The sequence below is a fragment of the Helobdella robusta genome (assembly GCF_000326865.2).
Source record: "Helobdella robusta unplaced genomic scaffold HELROscaffold_2, whole genome shotgun sequence".
Classification (NCBI taxonomy): domain Eukaryota; kingdom Metazoa; phylum Annelida; class Clitellata; order Rhynchobdellida; family Glossiphoniidae; genus Helobdella; species Helobdella robusta.
Window position 1 is genome coordinate 3,047,836 of NW_008704083.1, and position 19,509 is coordinate 3,067,344.

At 32.2% G+C, this 19,509-nt stretch overlaps 2 protein-coding genes across 2 annotated transcripts; one reads left to right on the top strand and one right to left on the bottom strand.

Moving 5' to 3' along the window:
- Positions 1-1,246: 1,246 nt before the first annotated feature.
- On the bottom strand, positions 1,247-11,874 carry HELRODRAFT_63958 (hypothetical protein; the record flags this gene model as incomplete). Its single annotated transcript, XM_009017209.1, has 11 exons — positions 1,247-1,500; positions 2,310-2,505; positions 4,602-4,739; positions 5,519-5,614; positions 8,140-8,235; positions 9,019-9,089; positions 9,540-9,635; positions 9,698-9,746; positions 9,812-9,994; positions 11,597-11,680; positions 11,788-11,874. The coding sequence occupies 11 exons, from the start codon at positions 11,872-11,874 to the stop codon at positions 1,247-1,249; spliced, it is 1,350 nt and encodes a 449-aa protein (XP_009015457.1).
- Positions 11,875-13,492: 1,618 nt separating this feature from the next.
- HELRODRAFT_93914 (hypothetical protein) lies at positions 13,493-19,172 on the top strand. Its single transcript, XM_009017210.1, has 2 exons — positions 13,493-13,598; positions 17,531-19,172. Exon 2 carries the CDS (start codon positions 17,544-17,546, stop codon positions 18,918-18,920), a length of 1,377 nt encoding a protein of 458 aa, XP_009015458.1. The 5' UTR covers positions 13,493-13,598; positions 17,531-17,543; the 3' UTR covers positions 18,921-19,172.
- The last annotated feature ends 337 nt before the right edge of the window (positions 19,173-19,509 follow it).

Below are 19,509 nucleotides of genomic sequence, written 5' to 3' on the forward strand. Positions count from 1 at the left end.
AAAAAATTGATCAGATTATAAAACAAAAGTAATTTATACAATAAAACAGCTCAAATTCATCAAAAGTTGGGGAAAATGAAACATTCGCATAAAGAAAATAGTCAGGTTTTTAAAGACTTGATAACAAAACATATTCGTCCATGCCATGTTATCGTTCGACCTGTTGGACTAAGGAGCAGCGGAATATATCCTTCCATTAAGCGCCTACAATTCTGTGATTAGGTATGCCTTATAGTGAAATATTTTCATTTACAAATATCTAACGAAATGAAAGTTTTGTTCTTCTGCAGCCAAACAAATTGCTGAATAGACTTCCCAATTATTTATTATCACGACGAGACAGTTCTCAACAGTTTCACAACTTTAATAGCATGACAAATATTTCAACCAAAAATAAACATAATTTTAGTGAAATAAAAAAAATTAATAAAAATATTTTAATTACCTTGGTTGACTGTTTTAAATTTTGCATGAAACTTAGGTTAGGATTCGATTTATTTGTATTTTCCGTGGGTGCTGCTGTCTTTGTAACTTCAACTCCTGGCAATAATCTGTTTAATTATTATTTGTTAGTTCATTCATTCGTTAGTTCATTGTTAAATGCAAATCCTTTTATAATTTAGAATAATTTAAATCGTACAAGTTCACCATACAAACATTTGAGAGGTGGACATGATTGCGGCTGGTTCCGATGAATCCGACGGAGCCGACGATGACTTTTGTGACATTGGCGTTGAATCAATCGACTGCATCTTACTTCGGCTCACTGTCGAATGTTCTTCTGTTACTGGCTTAATATTTAAAGAGATGTATTCATTTCATGGAATGATTTTTATAAGCTTCGCACTACAGCTAATTAACCTTGATTAGCGAAGAAATGAGGATTTGTTAATATTAATAAGATTATGCACTCGCATAATTGAGCTCAGTGCATCTAAAAATTTCTCTAAAATATGAGTGATCAAAATTCATACTAAATTCATATGAAGTTTATTCTAAACACAAAATGCGTGAATAAAAATTAAATTGAATGCCAAATAAAATAGAAAGATTATTCTTTTAAATGTAAAATGAGCCAAATGGAACGAAGAGAAGAAGTGCTGATTCCTCCTAACCTTACTTTCAGATCTCGAGTCTGATGACGACGTCAACGAGTCAGGCGGCCTGCCAGCTTTCGATTTGCTCAACGCCAACCTCACCAAAACCAAGTTCAATTCCCTGGAACTTATTGCTTTTTTGTCGAGAATTATCTGAAAATTGCAACGATTAATAAGTAAAAACTGAAAACTAAAAAATAGAAAAATAAAAATACATCTTGCGCCCTTTCTCCAAACATCTCGTAGACATCAACGCGATAGCCTTCACTTTTCGCCATGGGATTTTTGCGGGTGTCGAGATATTCCAAGTTGGGCAGCTGGCGGAGGTGGTAGATCTCTTCCTTTTGCAGCAAACTGTTGTAGCTTAGGTTCAATTTCTGCAAGGAATACATTTTCTGAAAACCTATTTGCAAAAATATAGAGATAACAAACGTAAAACTATTATAAATTTAAGTTACAAAAAATTAAAAAAAATTAAATTTTTCTTTAAATTTAAAAATATAAATTAATAAATTCATGCTATTGAGATTCACTCATGCCAATTGAAATCGCTCGTTTAGAGCGTAAAAATACAGCGTAATGATGTAATTGCTTCCAAGTCTGCGCTCAGATCAAAAATGTGTATCTGAATTTTCACTTCTTACTTTCAGAAATAGTAATCTTTAGAATTAATCCTTTTAATCTTGTTCCTTTAGGAACAAGATGAATAAAAAATTACAGGGTACGACGCTCTTATCCCCGAACTCATCAAACGGCACTATAAAACGGTTTCTCTTATGAAGTGGTCCAAATAAACAATGCTGTCCACAACTTGCATGAGATCGGACAAACTTCGTTGAATTAAAACTAATAAGATATCGCTAAATTATCAGTTCTCTGTCTTCAATGAATGAGCAGAAGAATATGAAGAGTGTTCTATTAATTCACCACAAGTTGCTACGTCATTGACATCTAGTTTTATCTTGCTTAAAACGTCAAATTATATTATTTAGTGACACAATGTGTGTGTTCGTGTAAACAGGCGCATATGATGATTATGTGTGTGCGTGCGCCTACTTGTTTTTATACTATTTTCATTTCACCGATTTGTTCTCGTTATTTACAATTTCTGGCTTTGATGTTTGACTGTGATTTAAAAATTTAATACAAGAATCAATAAATAATTCTTATGAAAAGCAAAATTTCAGACGAATGCAAAAATTATTCATGAACCTGAGAGCGTGGATATGCGATTTCTGGATAGATTCAAGCAGGTGACGTTTCCTAACTTGATGTGCAAAGATTCGAGATTGGATATGTAGTTTGATGAAAGATCTATCGACCGAAGGAACGACAGGTGATAGAGATGCTCAATTTCTTGGAGTTTGTTACGGACGAGGGATAGTTGTTCAAGATGAGGCAACAATTTCTACAAATAATTTTTACTCTGATTAGTAAAATCATTATTAATCTGAAAAAATTATCTTCCATTAATGAAAACTACAAAAATAAACCGCCATTGCAATTTCACAAAAATGTCCTTTTATTATTACTGTCGTTATTATTTATTTATTTATTGCGACAGAAACAATGCATAATGCCAGTTATATATAATTCCTACTCCGATGGACGAGCATTGCCAACGAGCGTGAGAGGACCGTACATTTTAAATGCATCATTTGATTATAATTCATTTTATTAGACATTTCTTTTTATCATTCATTTCCTCTTTTGACGAGTAAGTTATTACATGGTTTATAGGTTTGTCAGTGAATTAATTGACTAAATGAACGACTAGATAACTAAATAAGATGAATCAATAATTTAATAAAAATATACGATTTTTGAAGGATTGCAAATCAGCGATGGAACCATGAATGGAGCCGTTCTTCAGTTGAACTGAAAGTGGCGTTTAGACCTTCGTTTTTTCCACTGCAAATCATGATAAAAGTTGGCAAAGAAATCTTAATTCAACTAGAAACCATTTGATTCTTAAAAATTGATAAACGGCTTATAACATTTTTAACATCAACTGGATTAAAAAGACAAAAATCTACATGAAATCTTCTTTTAGGATTTTACTGATAAATGTCCTTTCAGTCTGACATCTCTCGGATTACATAAGTGGATTCTATTGTGCTCGTCAGAATTCGTCACAAATCATTGTTGCACTATTTCTTTAATTTTTTGTAGCAACTGACCAAAATCGATGGAGACAGTGCATGAAATTAGTTTTAAACCGGACATGTCATAAAATCTTGTATGTCTTTTGCTCGTCGTTCACGTTTTCAGAGGTCAACACGAAAAACTTGTATTATTAAAAGTCATCCTCCAGTTTAATATATTGTAATGTAAATATGAACATGGTCTGTTTTACGATTTGTTGGCTGTTCAACATCACGGATCGAGCGTAATGATTAATGGAATGAATTACAAAATGAATCGCCATCAGTGCAAAATAAGTTTCGCTTGTTGAATGCCACTTGTAATCCTCCAACTGAGGAGCGGTTCCATCACTGGTTTACAGTCCTTCAAAAAGCCGTAATTGTATTGTAATGTAAATTTGTATTGAGTTATCAACAAATATTTTACAAATTGCTTTTATGCCCCTAAATTCTTATGAGAATACTCTACATAAATACCCATATAAAAAACTTTTAAAAACAAATATTTTGTTTAATCAATATAGTAAATGCTTATAATTCAAGAGTAAAACAAATTTATTGTTTATAAAAAAAATCGATCATAAGATGAAGAACGGTTGAAAAGTTTTATAATTTTCAATCAATCAATCTTCGGTTTGCGTCCAGATACCCGGTTCCCCGAGGTAGGACGTTGTTTTCTTTGCCATCAACTTTTTGCACCAAATTAGACGATCAGTTGTATCGCTTTCATTTAAGTTTAGAGCTTTCATGTCTTGCTCGATTGTTTGCGACCAGGACTTCTTTGAACGGCCTTTGGGACGTATGCCAGGTACTTCAACATCTGCAAGAAAAGTTATGGCACTGTTTCTATTTCGTTTGACATGACCAAACCACCGCAGACGGTGTTGCCGGCATTCGTCCTTTATATCATATAAACCAGCACGACGCAGGATTTCGGTAGATTTGATGTGGTCCTTCAGACTAATTCGTTGCATCCATCGGAGCATTTTCATGTCGGTTCGTTGAAGTTGTTATTCCAGTTTGGTTGTCATTGGCCATGTTTCTGCACCATATAACAACACCGGACGTATCACAGATTTATAAAGTCTTGATCGTAGTGATAGCGGGATGTCACGCCGCATCAATATAGAGGCAAGGAGATACCATTTATTCCAGGCTGCCCGTATGCGTGCTCGAACGGCAGCTTCAGCTGTTCCAGTACAATCCAGAACATCCCCTAGATATTGAAACGATGTGACTTTCTCTACCTTAATGGCTTCAAAAACATTGCTATTTCGAATTTGTTTTTTTTTAAGTTTTATAATTTTGAGAAATATTTAATGCAATCACTGATTACAGAAACAAAAGAGTGTCAACCAACTATTGAGTCGTCAATGCATTCGATTTTGTTGTCGTTGAAATTGGCGAGCGTGACGTTCGGCCAGGAACATGCATCGAGCAATTGAGTGGGCATTTCGCTGCAGTCCTCCGTCCAGTGCACGCCGCTCATCAGGATCTCCTGTCAAGTCGTCGTAATAATTAGAAAATGATTTTTGATGAAAAAAGTTTTTTTATGAAAACGCAATAACGATCCAAAATAATAATAGAAATAATAATAATAATACTAATTTCAATTAGAGTAATTGAGTAGAGAACAAGCCACAAATAATAGATTAGGTGTTTCAAAACATTTGAATAAAAGCTGGGGTACAAAATGTCAGACATACTTATGAAGAGAGATGGAAAACAATTAGAGAATGAATAATTTCTAAATCCGAAACCTACAATTGCAAAAAGTAACGCATTCTAATTTATTAAAACAAATTAATTGAACATATTTAAACATGAAAACACTTGGCGTTGTACGATAAATATATAGTCGCCTTTGAGAACTTTTTTAAAAGGCGCTTTAAAAAATCGAAATGATCAGATCAGAGTTGAATAACAAGAGTTGGTAAGAAGAAAAACACAGTTTATAGAAAGATTCAATCAGTAAAAAGCCGGTTGGTCGATAACAGTCAATAAAATTCAACATGTTGTTTAAAATCTTCAACAATATTCAACATGTTGTTCAAAATCTCCAACAATATTCAACATGTTGTTTAAAATCTTCAACAATATTCAACATGTTGTTTAAAATCTTCAACAATATTCAACATGTTGTTTAAAATCTTCAACAATATTCAACATGTTGTTTAAAATCTTAATTGAATTACATATAATTCTATACATTTTATATAAAAGAAATTAAAGTATGTAAATAATATTTTATTAGCTACATTTTTACAACAATCTCACTTTTAGGGCTGAAAGAGTTTTGCAAACATATAACTGCTTCAGATGTTTCTTCACGTTGTCCTCAATTTTCACACGCTCCATTCTACAGTTGGAAAACTTTACGAAAAAGAAACATTCCATAATGAATTTCATTATATTAGTTTAACAGGAAAACGCAGCAATCAACGCAAATGTCCATCACGTGGCAGGAACGCAACTGTAGTGGTGCTACATGTGGTACTGCAACCGATAGAAATATAATCTGACGACTTTACGTCAATCAGAACTTCGTTTCAAACATATATAAAAACACATTCATACATATACATACGCATGTCATGAAGCTTAGTTTCACTTAGCTAGAAAGTAAGTTGGAAACCGAGTGTCAACCAGAAGAGGAATAGTGCGAACAAAATAGAATAGGTAAGATCCAAAATTGTTTTTGAAGACAGTACATACTCCAGAAAGTCGAGCTAGTATTGGAGCATAGCAGAGTAAATGAGAAGAAAAAAACTGTTGAAGGTTTCATACAAAGATCATGAAACGAATGAATGAGTTGGAAGAAGGACAGTGCAAGAATATCATAGATCTTGCAAAAAAATGAAAATGAATGTAAAAGAATGAGAAAGAATCAAGAATGAACCGGGCAGATGAAAGGCAGGTCGTGTGATCAAAATAAACAAACGACAAAAAAGTGTAGAGTATAAGAAAAAGATCAGTTTGCAGGTTGGTACAAATAATCAAAGAAAACCCCTTGGAAAATTATTTAAGTATAGCTGAATTGTTACTTAATGATGGAATAAATTATGTAAAATAAGACTCTAAATGACGTCATCAAAAAATCGGAGATAAGATGATATGTTTGCAAATATGATATGACGTATACCAATATCATAACCGGCACAGCATCATGGTACTCCAAAGTTTTGAGATATAACACTAAATAGCTTCTCAATGGTGCAGGTTGGGCTGTTTGATGACCACCTACGAACCACTGGTTTCCACTTTTGCCCGTTTTTGATAAGTTTAAACAAAAAATTTTTCTGAAAAAGCATTCGTTTGAAAAAATAATGCCTTTATTAAAGACCACATGAGACGATCTAATGGTCAAATTCAGGTTGGGATATGCAGTATGCAGTGTCAGATTTCAAATGTTAAAAATGTCTTTCTGTACGCATAAAGTAGGTGGGTGCTGTAAAATGAAAAAGAACTCTCGTCAGCACAACGGTTGGAAACACAGATGTATTTGACATCGGCGTTGGAGTTCACCAAGGCTCGATTCTCAGTTCACTGTTATTTATAACTGTGATGGAAGAAATTACAAAACCGATACGCACTGGTGACATTTGGAATCTAGTATATGCTGATGATATCGTTTTAACAGCCACGTCTGAGCAGAATGCAGCACAGATGTTTGAAGATTGGAACACCAGACTCGCCGATCATGGATTCAAAGTCAACATCAGCAAAACCAAAGCAATGAACACTGGTGAACCCATCCAATCCATAGCTTCTGGACGATGGCCCTGTTCAGTTTGTAAAGCTGGTGTAGGTAACAATTCAACCAAATGTCAGCAGTGTAACCAGTGGTGTCACAAACGTTGTTCAAAAATAATTGGTACTTTATCTAAAGTGTCCAATTTTGTTTGTCCTGCTTGCATCAATCCACAACAACAAATTCGAAATAGCTCTGTTCTTGAAGCCATTAAGGTAGAGAAAGTCAAATCATTTCAATATCTAGGGGATGTTCTGGATTGTACTGGAACAGCTGAAGCTGCCGTTCGAGCACGCATACGTGCAGCCTGGAATAAATGGTATCTCCTTGCCTCTATATTGATGCGGCGTGACATCCCACTACCATTACGATCAAGACTTTATAAATCTGTGATACGTCCGGTGTTGTTATATGGTGCAGAAACATGGCCAATGACAACCAAACTGGAACAACAACTTCAACGAACCGACATGAAAATGCTCCGATGGATGCAACGAATTAGTCTGAAGGACCACATCAAATCTACCGAAATCCTGCGTCGTGCTGGTTTAGATGATATAAAGGACGAATGCCGACAACACCGTCTGCGGTGGTTTGGTCATGTCAAACGAAGTAGAAACAGTGCCATAACTTTTCTTACAGATGTTGAAGTACCTGGCACACGTCCCAAAGGCCGTTCAAAGAAGTCCTGGTCGCCAACAATCGAGCAAGACATGAAAGCTCTAAATTTTAATGAAATGGATACAACTGATCGTCTAATTTGGCGCAAAAAGTTGATGGCAAGGAAAACAACGTCCTACCTCGGGAAACTTGGTCTCTGGACGCTAAACGAAGATTGATTGATAAAGTAGGTGGGTGGGTTCAGGTCCATCCGCGTAACCACTGTGTATGTCCTAGCTGATACCACTGAGTAACACACAATGGGAAAAAATGCCGCTACATTGTTGTTATTTGCAGCACCCATGCTATGTAGAAGGATGTGTGGTGAATGTGGTGAATTACGAAAAAAACTTAAAAATTGTTATACAGAGTAAAGGCAGTAAACAAGAGTTTTCGAACTTCAACAAAAAGAGACTGTCCAATTTGTAAAGTTTTGAAATAATGAAATTGATCAAACTTGGTTTTAATATTAAAAAAGAGTACCTACCTTCAAAGATTCGAGTGATTTGAAGTGTTGGAAGTGGTAGCTTAATTCATTTGGGATAATGTTGCTCGTGCCGAATGGGAGGGAGTGTCCTAACACCTGATCAATGATTTTGATTATTTTATTTATAAAGTAAAAATAATTATATCTGAATCATTTAAAACATCTGAGCTGAAATAAGATGTTTCAACTGCAAGCTAACTAGTGCATTGTGTGTACACCAAATATCAGACAAGAACTGAAGATCAAACCATTCAGAGATTTTTAAAATGTCAAATAGACTCAAACCAATTGTAACCAATTGTTAACACCGATTCATTATGTAACTGACTTGAACTAAAATAAAAAATAGATTTCATTAGATCAGTAGCTTACCAGAAAAAACTATCCTTCCGTTCCTCTAGGAAAAGAAATTCCTTATTTCTAAGGCAATTAAAAATAAAGATGTGATGACCTAAAAATCCAACCAAAATAATTAAACTAAACCATCAATACAAATAGCTGAAAAGATGCAGCACAAATCTAAACAACGCAAGTTTTCAAGTAAGGTTTCAGGATGTAATAACCAGAGAGACAAAATGGCTGCTTCTAAGCGAGCAACCAACAATATACAAATAGTTGAGTTTATCTGAATTGAAAATCTCGTTTCCTAAACTTTAAACAAATTCCATGACTGTATTGTACATTTTCGTGATAAAAGTCAAGCAACTTGACTACCAGAAACCAAAAGATAAAAATTCTACTGGTCTAAAAGTCCTACCTCGGGTAACCGGGTCTCTGGACGCAAAACGAAGATTGATTGATTGATTGATAGTCATTGGTGCATGTCTAACACGAATGTTTTAAAAAACATTAAAAAAAAGAATCATCAATAAATGAAACAACCTGCAGAAATTTGACTCTTGTCACAAAATCCAACAAATGACCCAAGTCTCTCTTCATATTATAAGAACCTGAATCAAAAGTTTCAAAAGTGAAAAATGAACAAAAAAAATGATTTTAGAACTAGTTTAAGGGTAAAGATTAGTTATGCAAACACAAATTGATGTTGTTTTAACAATCATCGTACAAAACGTTTGATAAATCTCTTCTATAAAATATGATAGCAGACATTAAATGATGAAACAAATGAATTCCATAATTTGTTGGTCATCAATATGTAAAAAGCCAAAATAGACCCTAAAATTATTATTGAATAATTATTTTGAATCAAGAATAAAAATAAAATTGAATTGTTAATGTCAAAAACAATTTCATCATATCCCTAATATGAAACTTAACTAATTAGAAGATCCCCAAAGTTGCGTATTAAAAGATGTTATCATTTTAAAATGAGAACAATCATCTGTCCACTTTTTGACACAGAATGTTAACAAATATAAAAGGTGCAAATAAATTGAAACCGCATGTTGGCTCAGGTAGTTGCAGCCTGGTGCACAATGCATTCAACTGCAACGTTGTCAGTGTGGAAAAATTATTTGATGACAACATTTGATCCCCTGAAAAAAATTTCACGAATGAATGTTGAGAGGTCCTCACTTTGAAAACAAAACAAGTTTACCTTTTTCATAAAAATCTTCAGACAAAACCTCAACTATGCCATGAATTTCCTTGATTTAAAAAATTAAACATTCAAAAACTTTACAAATCATGTAGATTAATTAGCGCAACTAACATATTTATGAAACTCTAAAAATTTAAGCAAAACAGCAGGTAATGTTTCAAAACTTCTGAATAAACTTTGCAGGTAGATTTCCAATTGATGCTGTCGTTTTTTGACAAACGATTCAGAATTGTTACCAAATATTTTCTTCTTAGGTAATAAATCTCTATCCAAAGATGGTATTTGGCCTAAAAGCTATCAAATTTTATTGACAAATTTCATTAATAACAAGAATGTTGATATGAAAATATTCTTAAATCGTTGGGAATTATTATTTATATCATGACGAGGCTTTGGCATGCCTCAACTTCAAACTATGAGACATGCAGACAAAAAGTTTTTGAAATATATAAAATGTGGTCAGGTTACAAAAATAAAATAATTATCCAGCATTACTTTACTTATTCATTAACATAACTTATTCAGACAAGTTAAAAAGATATATTTTTATGATCTGCAGTGGTAGTTGGGAGCAGTTATTTGATAAGTCAGAAAAAGGACCGTTTTAGTTAGAAAATCAACCTAATATTGGACATAATAAAGAAAACAAATGATTAGCCACACTACCACAAATTTTAGCATTCCCCCGTAAAAATTTTAGCTCCCCCCAAAATTTGAACATTTTCAAAATTTTTCCCCTCTCCCTGTCAAAGTTGTCTGAAGAAAAATGAAATAAATATTGGAAGGAGGCAGTTTAATTTGTAACAGTTGTAAACATTTTCTAATGCTCCAAACAAATAAGCCTTCATATTGTAGCTAATCAAACCTAACTCATGACAGGAATGTTTTTAGAAACATTAATTCCCAAGTCAAAATAAAGTAAACATCTGGATGTGGATATAAAAAAGGCCACCTTAACTTAAAGTTACAATGAAACATTTTTATTCGTAAAAACTAAGCTCTATTGCAAAGTTATAAATTATATATATAAATAAATATATTTCTATGTGATAAGTGACTTAATTTAAAATAAAATCTATTACTCAAGTTGTTGGTCCACTTGCATGTTATGCTACATGCTGAAATGATTAACTAAAACAAATGTATTAATTAAGAGATCACTTAAAAAACTAATACAATTAATTAATTAAACAATTAAACAATAATTTAACACGAGTAAGTTAGTAGATGAAACATTCTATCAAATATACCAGATCTAAAAACCAGAAATCTCAAAACCTCAACTTAGCTTAAATTGCTGTACTGTTAAATAAAAACACTCCATAAAATTTTTTTACACCCACTTTTAATACTTTTGTAACATGTCTAAAATCTCTTCACCTAGTTTTTCATCCTTTAAACTTTGCTTTCTGCTTAATTCAAAATGTATCTAATTTATTTAGATTAATATCTAAAAACTTATTTGTACATGCATAACAACTTTTTTGAAAATTCCATCCATTCTTCAACAACATTTCTAATCTTTTTTCATAACCAGAATAAGTGGTGAAAATAGACAAAACCAGTTTTATTTTCAGAAAAACCAATGACTCCTCTAAGCTCAACTTGATTCCTTAACTTAATGTCAATCAATTACAGAATTGAAATATAATATATTTTTATTTAATTTGAATTTTTGACTTTAGAATTTTTAATTAACAGCATGTATTTTATAATATGCTGGTAATACAGCACATGAAGATATTTGTTGGTTTATGACATGATTAAATCATTAGATTAGTGATTAGAATGAACTTAGTAGTAGTTGATTGATTGATTAATAAAAGTCGAGTCAGTAGAACTGTAGAACATAATAAAATTAATTAATTTATAATAATAAAATTACTAAAAAACAACCTTTTCATTTAATTCATAAAATTCATTATATCTTTTACAGACATTCCATTTAAATGGTCCTAAATTAATTTCTATGATGTACACCTATTAAAAAATTAATATTATTAATATAAGTTTGACATAAAAATTAGGATTATCATTTTTTTTATATTATTTAAAATTTAAAATAAAGTTAAAAATAAAATTATAACAGTGTGGTCTTCTGCCATTTCATTTCTTATTATTTTTATTGCTTTGGCAGGACTGTATGATTCAGTATTTTTTAGAAAAACTGCCATTTTGGTGAATAAAAACGCTTTTATGTTGAAAAATGCGGACAGCACAACTGAAACAGAAACAGAAGAGGCGATATTAAATTAAAAGTTCGTCACTTTACACTCCCATTGTTTGTTTATTTTGTAAATTGTAGTTGGTTTGTGAACGGATTGTAAATAGAAACAAAGTAAAAACTTTATGGAACATTATCACAGGTTTAGCAATATGATGATAAATTAATATTATTAATTTACGATGACTTTAAAAAGAAAGAATGTTGGTATGTTTAAAATATATTTGACTCTAAATTTAACAGATGTTGCAATGCATGCAAAAAAAAAAACTTTCCAAAGAAATGAGTTTGCTATATACATGCCCTGTGCTGTTCATTCACTAAATCCGATAGACAGAAGTGCCATTGACTCTTGTTTAAAAGCAGTAAACTTTTTCTATACAGTGCAATTGATTTATTTTTTTTTCAGCTTCAACCAACCGATGGAAGATTCTAAAAGGATGTCTTTGGTAATAAAACACCGATAAAATCCCTTTCTGGCACCAGATGTTGCAAATGCTGTTGCAACTGAAGCTATTCTCAGATCTTATTGTCAGATTATGGAAGCGTTAGAATGCATATAAAAAGACCAGTTGCAGAAGGGGGACACAAGAAGAGAGACGGAAAACATTGTAAAGAAAATGCAAGAATTAGAATTTGTTTCATGCTAGTTTTTTGGGGAAAAATTTTACGACATTTCACAGATCAATCAAACTCTACAAAATGAGCACATAAACTTGAAAACGTGTGCTTGCTGATTTATATTCGGCACTAGCAAATCACTTGCATGAATCCAGAAATAAATTTGAAAAAGCCGCAAAAAAATAACACCAAGTGTGGAATTATGACTTGTAATCGTAAACGAAAAACATCGATTTTTGAAGGAAATGTTCCTGAGGTATCTCTGAATTCCAGAAACACATTTCGTATGTCTGCTTTCTACATCATTGTTGACAAACTTGAGACAGAGATGAGTAGACGAGGAGAGGTATATAATGATATAGTTGATAGATTTTCTTGTTTGTTCGATGTACGATGTACCACAAACATCACAAGGTTGTGAAAGTTTAAAAAAGGCTTATCATAATGATCTGAACAACAATTTATACACTGAACTACAACGGATCGAGAGTTTTTTGGAAACGGGGCCCCAATTTGGGTTTGTGCCCCGGTCCTGTCCGTAATAACTTTATAATCTTTGACTATATATTTTATACAACATATATAAAACTAAAATTTAAACGATTGTTAATCTATGCCATTCAAAATAATAGTTCTGAATTTTAATTTTTACGGCTGCTCAATGTCATATAATGGTGATTTCACTAAATGTATATTCCATATGTGCACGAAGTGCAATGTTGTGTCTGGAGATAAATGTAATGACTAATTTTTTAATTTATTTGTGTAAATAATAAATGGATGTTTTAGAAGTTATGCTGTTTTACCCTTACAACACACGGAAAAATATTTTACAGCGCAAAAACCTATATATTTTATTTTATTTATATTGTCTATGCAATGATATAATTTTATATATATCCATGGGTCTATGCAACTCTGGCTGGATTTATATAACTTTGTTGTCGTTCGGTTGGTTGAATGTTATTGAAATTTTCCTGATCGTGTCGTTCTTGTTTTTGATTTTTCGACATATTTGTCGGCTCAGTGGATTTTTGAGTTTTATTTTCAATTCGGGTTAGTTGATTTATAGTAGAATTTATTTTTTTTATTGTATTTTAAACAGTCCCACTAGATTTAACAATAATATCACTTATTCCAAATTATTCTTCAATTCTATTCTGGTCGTTAAATATTGTATAATATTTGACTTTGAGATGCTATAACGCGTGCGAATCACGAACGGGCGAATTCGATTGGATAAAAAATGCACTTTTGTACTTTAGATCTTACGTTAAGTTAAGGATAATTTTTAATTGGTCAGTGCTATAAGGCGTGCGGAATCGCACGGTGAATACGCCGCTGAGATGCTATAAGGCGTGAGGAATCCGCACGGCGAATTGAACGTGTTAATGCTATAAAGCGTGAGGCCGCATGGCGAATTAGACGTTAGGATAGTATAAGGCGTGCGAATGGCGGGGTGAATACGACGCTTGAAATTATAAATTGTGAGGCACCCGCACATCGAATTCGATGTTGAGATGCTACAAGGCGTGCAAATCACGAACGGGTGAACACGTTTGAAATTATGAATCTTGAGAAACCTGCACATCAAATTCGACTTTGAGATGCTATAACGCGTGCGAATCACGAACGGGCGAATACGACGTTCAAAATCATACATCGTGAGGAACCTGCACATCGAAATGTTACAAGGTGTGCGAATCACGAGTGGGCGAATACAATGTTTAGACGGTGAAAAGCGTGAGATTCGTACAACGAATTCGACGTTGAGAAATCTGTACAACAAATTTGACGATACAGAACAAAGTCAAAGCGCAAAATTGGACGTTTATTAAGACAACAATATAAAGCATTTTTGTTACAGAATGACAATTTTGAAAATAACAAATTTATTGTATCCAGTGTCATATAGTAACATAAGACACACAGACGAACACATATATTTACACAGTAATGCACACATGTACATTTGTTCATGTGTTAAAGAGTAAAAATATAGTTAATACGATTGAGTACATCATAATGCTTCCGAGTTGATGTAGAAATAATTGGTGCCATATGGTTTGTAGTTGTCGTAGTTTGTTGAATGCTAGTTGTCTTGTTGCTTTGTCTTGTTTCGATGGTTCTCGATGAATGGAGATTATTATCCTGTGTTTATTACTGGTTATCAACAATTCTTATCAAGCTGTTGAGTGTGCGAGTATGGGGGTGTGTGTCTGTATGTTTGTGTATTTAGTGTTTGAATAGTATGCGGTGTAATGGTTTGTTGATTATGTATGCTTGTAGGATGTCGTTATGGTTTTGGATGCATGCATGTAGGATTAGATTGGTGAAGATTTCTTCATAGAATGAGTTTTGTTGTTTTGAGATTGGCTATTAAATATTTTAATTTAATTTTTATTACTACCTTCCAATTTTTGCAGTATGCCACATAAACTGCTGCAGTGCAACCACACAACAAGGATGCATGGTTAGGTCGTGTCCAAGTTTTTTTCAAATTTGCAGATGGTTTAACATTTCCATAGTGCTTACAGACCCACCTAATGCAATAACCATTATCAAATATACAAAAATTAATATTGTATAAAAATTTAAAATATTCATAATAATTGAACTTAAGGCTTGAAAATATTTTATCAATATAAAAACAACCTCTGACTGTATTGCGTATCTGGGAAAAGATGAACAATTTTGGCTCTTTCCAGAATAATTTTTTGTTAAAATTTTTTGTTACTATTTCTTTGGTGTCACGCTTCATTCATTGGATGGTAGTTTTCTTAAAAAAACTTTTTACCACATCAACGGCTTTTTCAACATTCACAAATCTATTTCTCTCCTAACTTTAATGACTCGGAGCTCATTTTCTCAAATTAGAATAATAAAATAACAAATTTAATTTTATTTAATTAAATTAGATCAAACACAACAAAAATCAAGCGAATCTCCAAAAGCCTCACCGCTCACAACTGAAGGAAAAAGGAAAATGAACTCTTGTCAAAGATAATAAATAATAGTATTACGACGCGCAAATAAAAATTTATCTAAAAAAATTTTTTTTTAAATTTATTTATTAATTTATTTTCAATTGTAAGTAACGGAAATTTTTACAAATACTTTTTAAAATAATGTTCGGCATAAAAAAATATTTTTAACATATTCTTTTGTACACACGCCTTAGCAGTCTAACAAGTTCATGGTCTGCGTGCGGCCCGCACGCCCTATAGATTTATCGTTTTTAATTAGTAAGACTAAGTTAAGTGACTGTCTTTTGTTACTTGTGGCAAAAGTATACAAGTCTGACATACAAGTATACACTACACATAGTATAATAATTTATAATATAATACCTTATATGCCTTTTATAGACTATTATTTTGTATTTTGTGGAATAAGCATGAAAGTGAGAGTATAAAATAAAATAAATAATTAACATTTAGAATTAAGCTTTCAAGTTAAAAAAGAATTTAGATTAACAATAATAAAAATTAGAATGTTAATCAGTTAATCTTAATGTTAATTAAACTTATTAACTGTTAATGTTAATCTTATATACTTGGAATATAAACACTTAATTTAAATTGTAATACTTATCAAAATGAAATAAATTGAAATAGAATAGCATATTTACGATGGAAATGTTTTTAAAAAGACATTCATTTTTAATGCTGTAACTGCTGTAATGGCTATGCATGGTAGGCAGGAAAGTATACTCCAATGCCTTATGCATGCTAAGCTTGAAAGTATACTGCTGTGTATCTTTACCGTTGGTGGGCATGAGCATTTTGACAAACTATTTTAACAGTGATAGACATGAAATGACACTTTTTTGCATAAGCAGTTAGAGTATGAATTTGTATACCAAACGTTAATTTACTGTTTAGTTACAAAAGTTCACAATTTTTAAATATTTAAAATAAAAGCCTTAGATGAATGTTTAATACTTAATTAAATAATAAAGGCATAAACAATTTGACACAAAATTGAATAGTTTAGAAAATAAGTTGTATTTTCGCCATCTTCCATAGAAATTATTCTTAACACTTTGAATAATTGGCATTATTATAAAATTACCAATTTATATGTTTTTGATAAAAAATTCATTCTATTGGGTTCGCTGAAAATTGTGCATGACGAATAGCGCAACAAAGCACTTGAGGTAAATTTAAAAAAAAAATAACATAAATGTTTGTTCTATCTGTAAATAAGTTTTCAAAACGCGTATATTAAATTAAATGAATATTCGTTAGTTTTTTCTAAAAATAAATTTTTAGAAAGACAAAATAAAACAAAGTTTAACCAAATGATAAACGTTATGCTTTATTAAACTAATTTGAAAGAGGTTTTTAATATGTAAATTACAAAGTCAAACTATATGCAATGGGACAGGAATATTCCATTCGTGGAATGTTTTAATAAGTTTTCAATATTGTTGTCAGACATTTTTCAATTTGAGATATTTAGATTTGTTGGCATCTTTGTTTCCTTTCCTTGCATTGTATTGAACAATTCTGTTTTCAATAAACTCTTGTTTTTTGCAGAAGTTATACACAATGTATAACTTAGTATTACATCATTTGGCATGCCATTTTTACAACTTCAATCAAAAATTAAAAAATTTAAATATTTTACTAATTTTAATAATTTCTTGACAAAGCATGTCATTTTTACAATTTCAATCATAAATTGTCCTATATAATAGATTAAGCTAATGGTTTCCTACATGCCATTTTTACAGTTTTGTCAGAAGATTTAAAAAAAAAATTTACAAAAACTGTTTTAATGATTTGGTGTCAGCACATTTTACAAATTCAGTTGTAAAATTGACAGTGACCAATTGATAATTCCTATTTTATTGATGTTCATATATATATATATATATATATATATATATATATATATATATATATATATATATATATATATATATATATATATATTATAACACAAAATTTGTAATCAAATTAAATTGTTTCAATTTTTCAGAGGAAAGACGAAATGGCAGTTGAAGATACTCACGTAATTCAAGTCTCAAATGTTTCTCCAGCTGTCACAAAGGAACAATTGAAAACTTTATTTGGATTTATTGGAAAAGTTGACGATATCAAACTTTATCCTGAAATTGAAGCAATAGATGTTTCTACAAAAGTCTGTTTTGTGAAATTTGCCTTAGCGGAGGATGTGTCAGTATCTCTTCATTTAACAAACACAGTTTTTGTAGACAAAGCTCTCATCGTAGTCCCAGTTCCTGAGGATGTTATACCGGATGAGATTACTGCACTAGGACTTGGTAGTGGGGATAGCTCTAACATGTCCAATATGTATCAGGGATTGGCACAATATCCTGTCCTGCCAGCAAATACAGAATTATCAAAAGTTGAAGAAATTCGAAGAACGATATACGTCAGTGGAATTGATTGTGCTATTTCTCCTGAATCACTAATGCAGTTTTTCACTCAGGCTGGAGAAATAAAATATATGAGAATGGCTGGAGATGAAACTGCGAGCATCAAGAGTGCTTACGTTGAATTCACAGATCAAGTTTCTGTTGTGAAGGCTCTTGGAATGAATGGACAGGCGTTAGCTGGACAACTTTTGAAGATAACACCGTCAAATACTGCAATTGTAAAACCACCAATACTTCCTGGCATATCAGCTACCAGCAAGGAAATAGAAGAGGCGCTGAAAAAAGTTAGTGAAGCTGAATCACTAATTTCAGCTGCTATTGACCCAGTTACTAATGGAGGTAAAAGATCAAGATCTCGACATAGATCGAGGTCTAGACATAGATCAAGATCAAGAAGATCACGGTCAAGAAGATCTAGATCTAGACATTCCAGATCTAAAAGATCTCGTTCAAGACGTTCTCGTTCTCGAAGGTCGCGATCTAGAAGAAGAAGCTCGAGACATCGATCAAGATCTAGGCATCGTTCCAGATCTCGACACAGGTCCAAATCACATGGCAGGTCCAGATCACGTCGATCGCGGGATCGCAGAAGGAGTAAATCAAGATCTCCGAGGTCTAGAAGATCGAGAAGTAAGGAAAGGAGGAGGTCTAAAGATTATAAAGAACCCTCGACATCTAGTATGAAAGAAACTTCTGATTCTTACGAAAGTAAGACAAAGCACTCAAAAAAAGAATCTAGAAAAAAGTCGAGGTCACGTTCTAGGACTCCGTCAAGAAAATCTAAAAAATCTCGTCATAGCGATTCAAAAAAGGAAGGAGAAAAAGAAAGTAAAAGCAGCAAACATAAATCTGATAAAAAAAGCAAATCCGATATCAAATGCTCTGAACCAAAGTCTGAGGATGTTATTAACAAGAATCTAAGTGATGAAAATGTTTCACAAAATGACATGGATATTGACAGTGATTAATATTTGTTATCCAGCTAAATGTGTAATATCGTTTGCTTGATTCTTTTTAATATTTTTGAATTAAAAAAATTAATTTTTATGACAATACACGCAATTAAAGTAAAGTTCACCCAGACAATAACATTCGTCGCCTAACTTCTAATGAGCAAAGCAAACTTCCCAACCTTACAGCTTTTGTCGTGTTTTTTTTTGAATTTACCAATCTTTAGATTTTCTTGTTGATTGAACGGTTAACGAAAAATGGGTGTTGTTTTAGATTTTTTTTAGTTTCGCTTAATACAATAATTCATTAAAACATTTTATTCGACCCAAAAAAGTAAAACGTTGACTGTAAAGGAGTCCCTCTAAAGACTTATCGAGCGCAGACGCCTCAGTAATAATTATTTCCGTATTAGGGGAGCGTTCCTAAAACGCACTCCACTCCCAAAACGCACCCCCAGTGAAATTCAAATAACGTGTACCATAAATTTTGAATTTTTATTTCCATTCGCTTTTGGTCTATCGGAAGTAAACTTTTAACATCGAAAGCGCGTTTGTTTTGAATACGAGCCTGCTTCACGAACAAAAGTAAGTTTTCTTACCTTTTTCG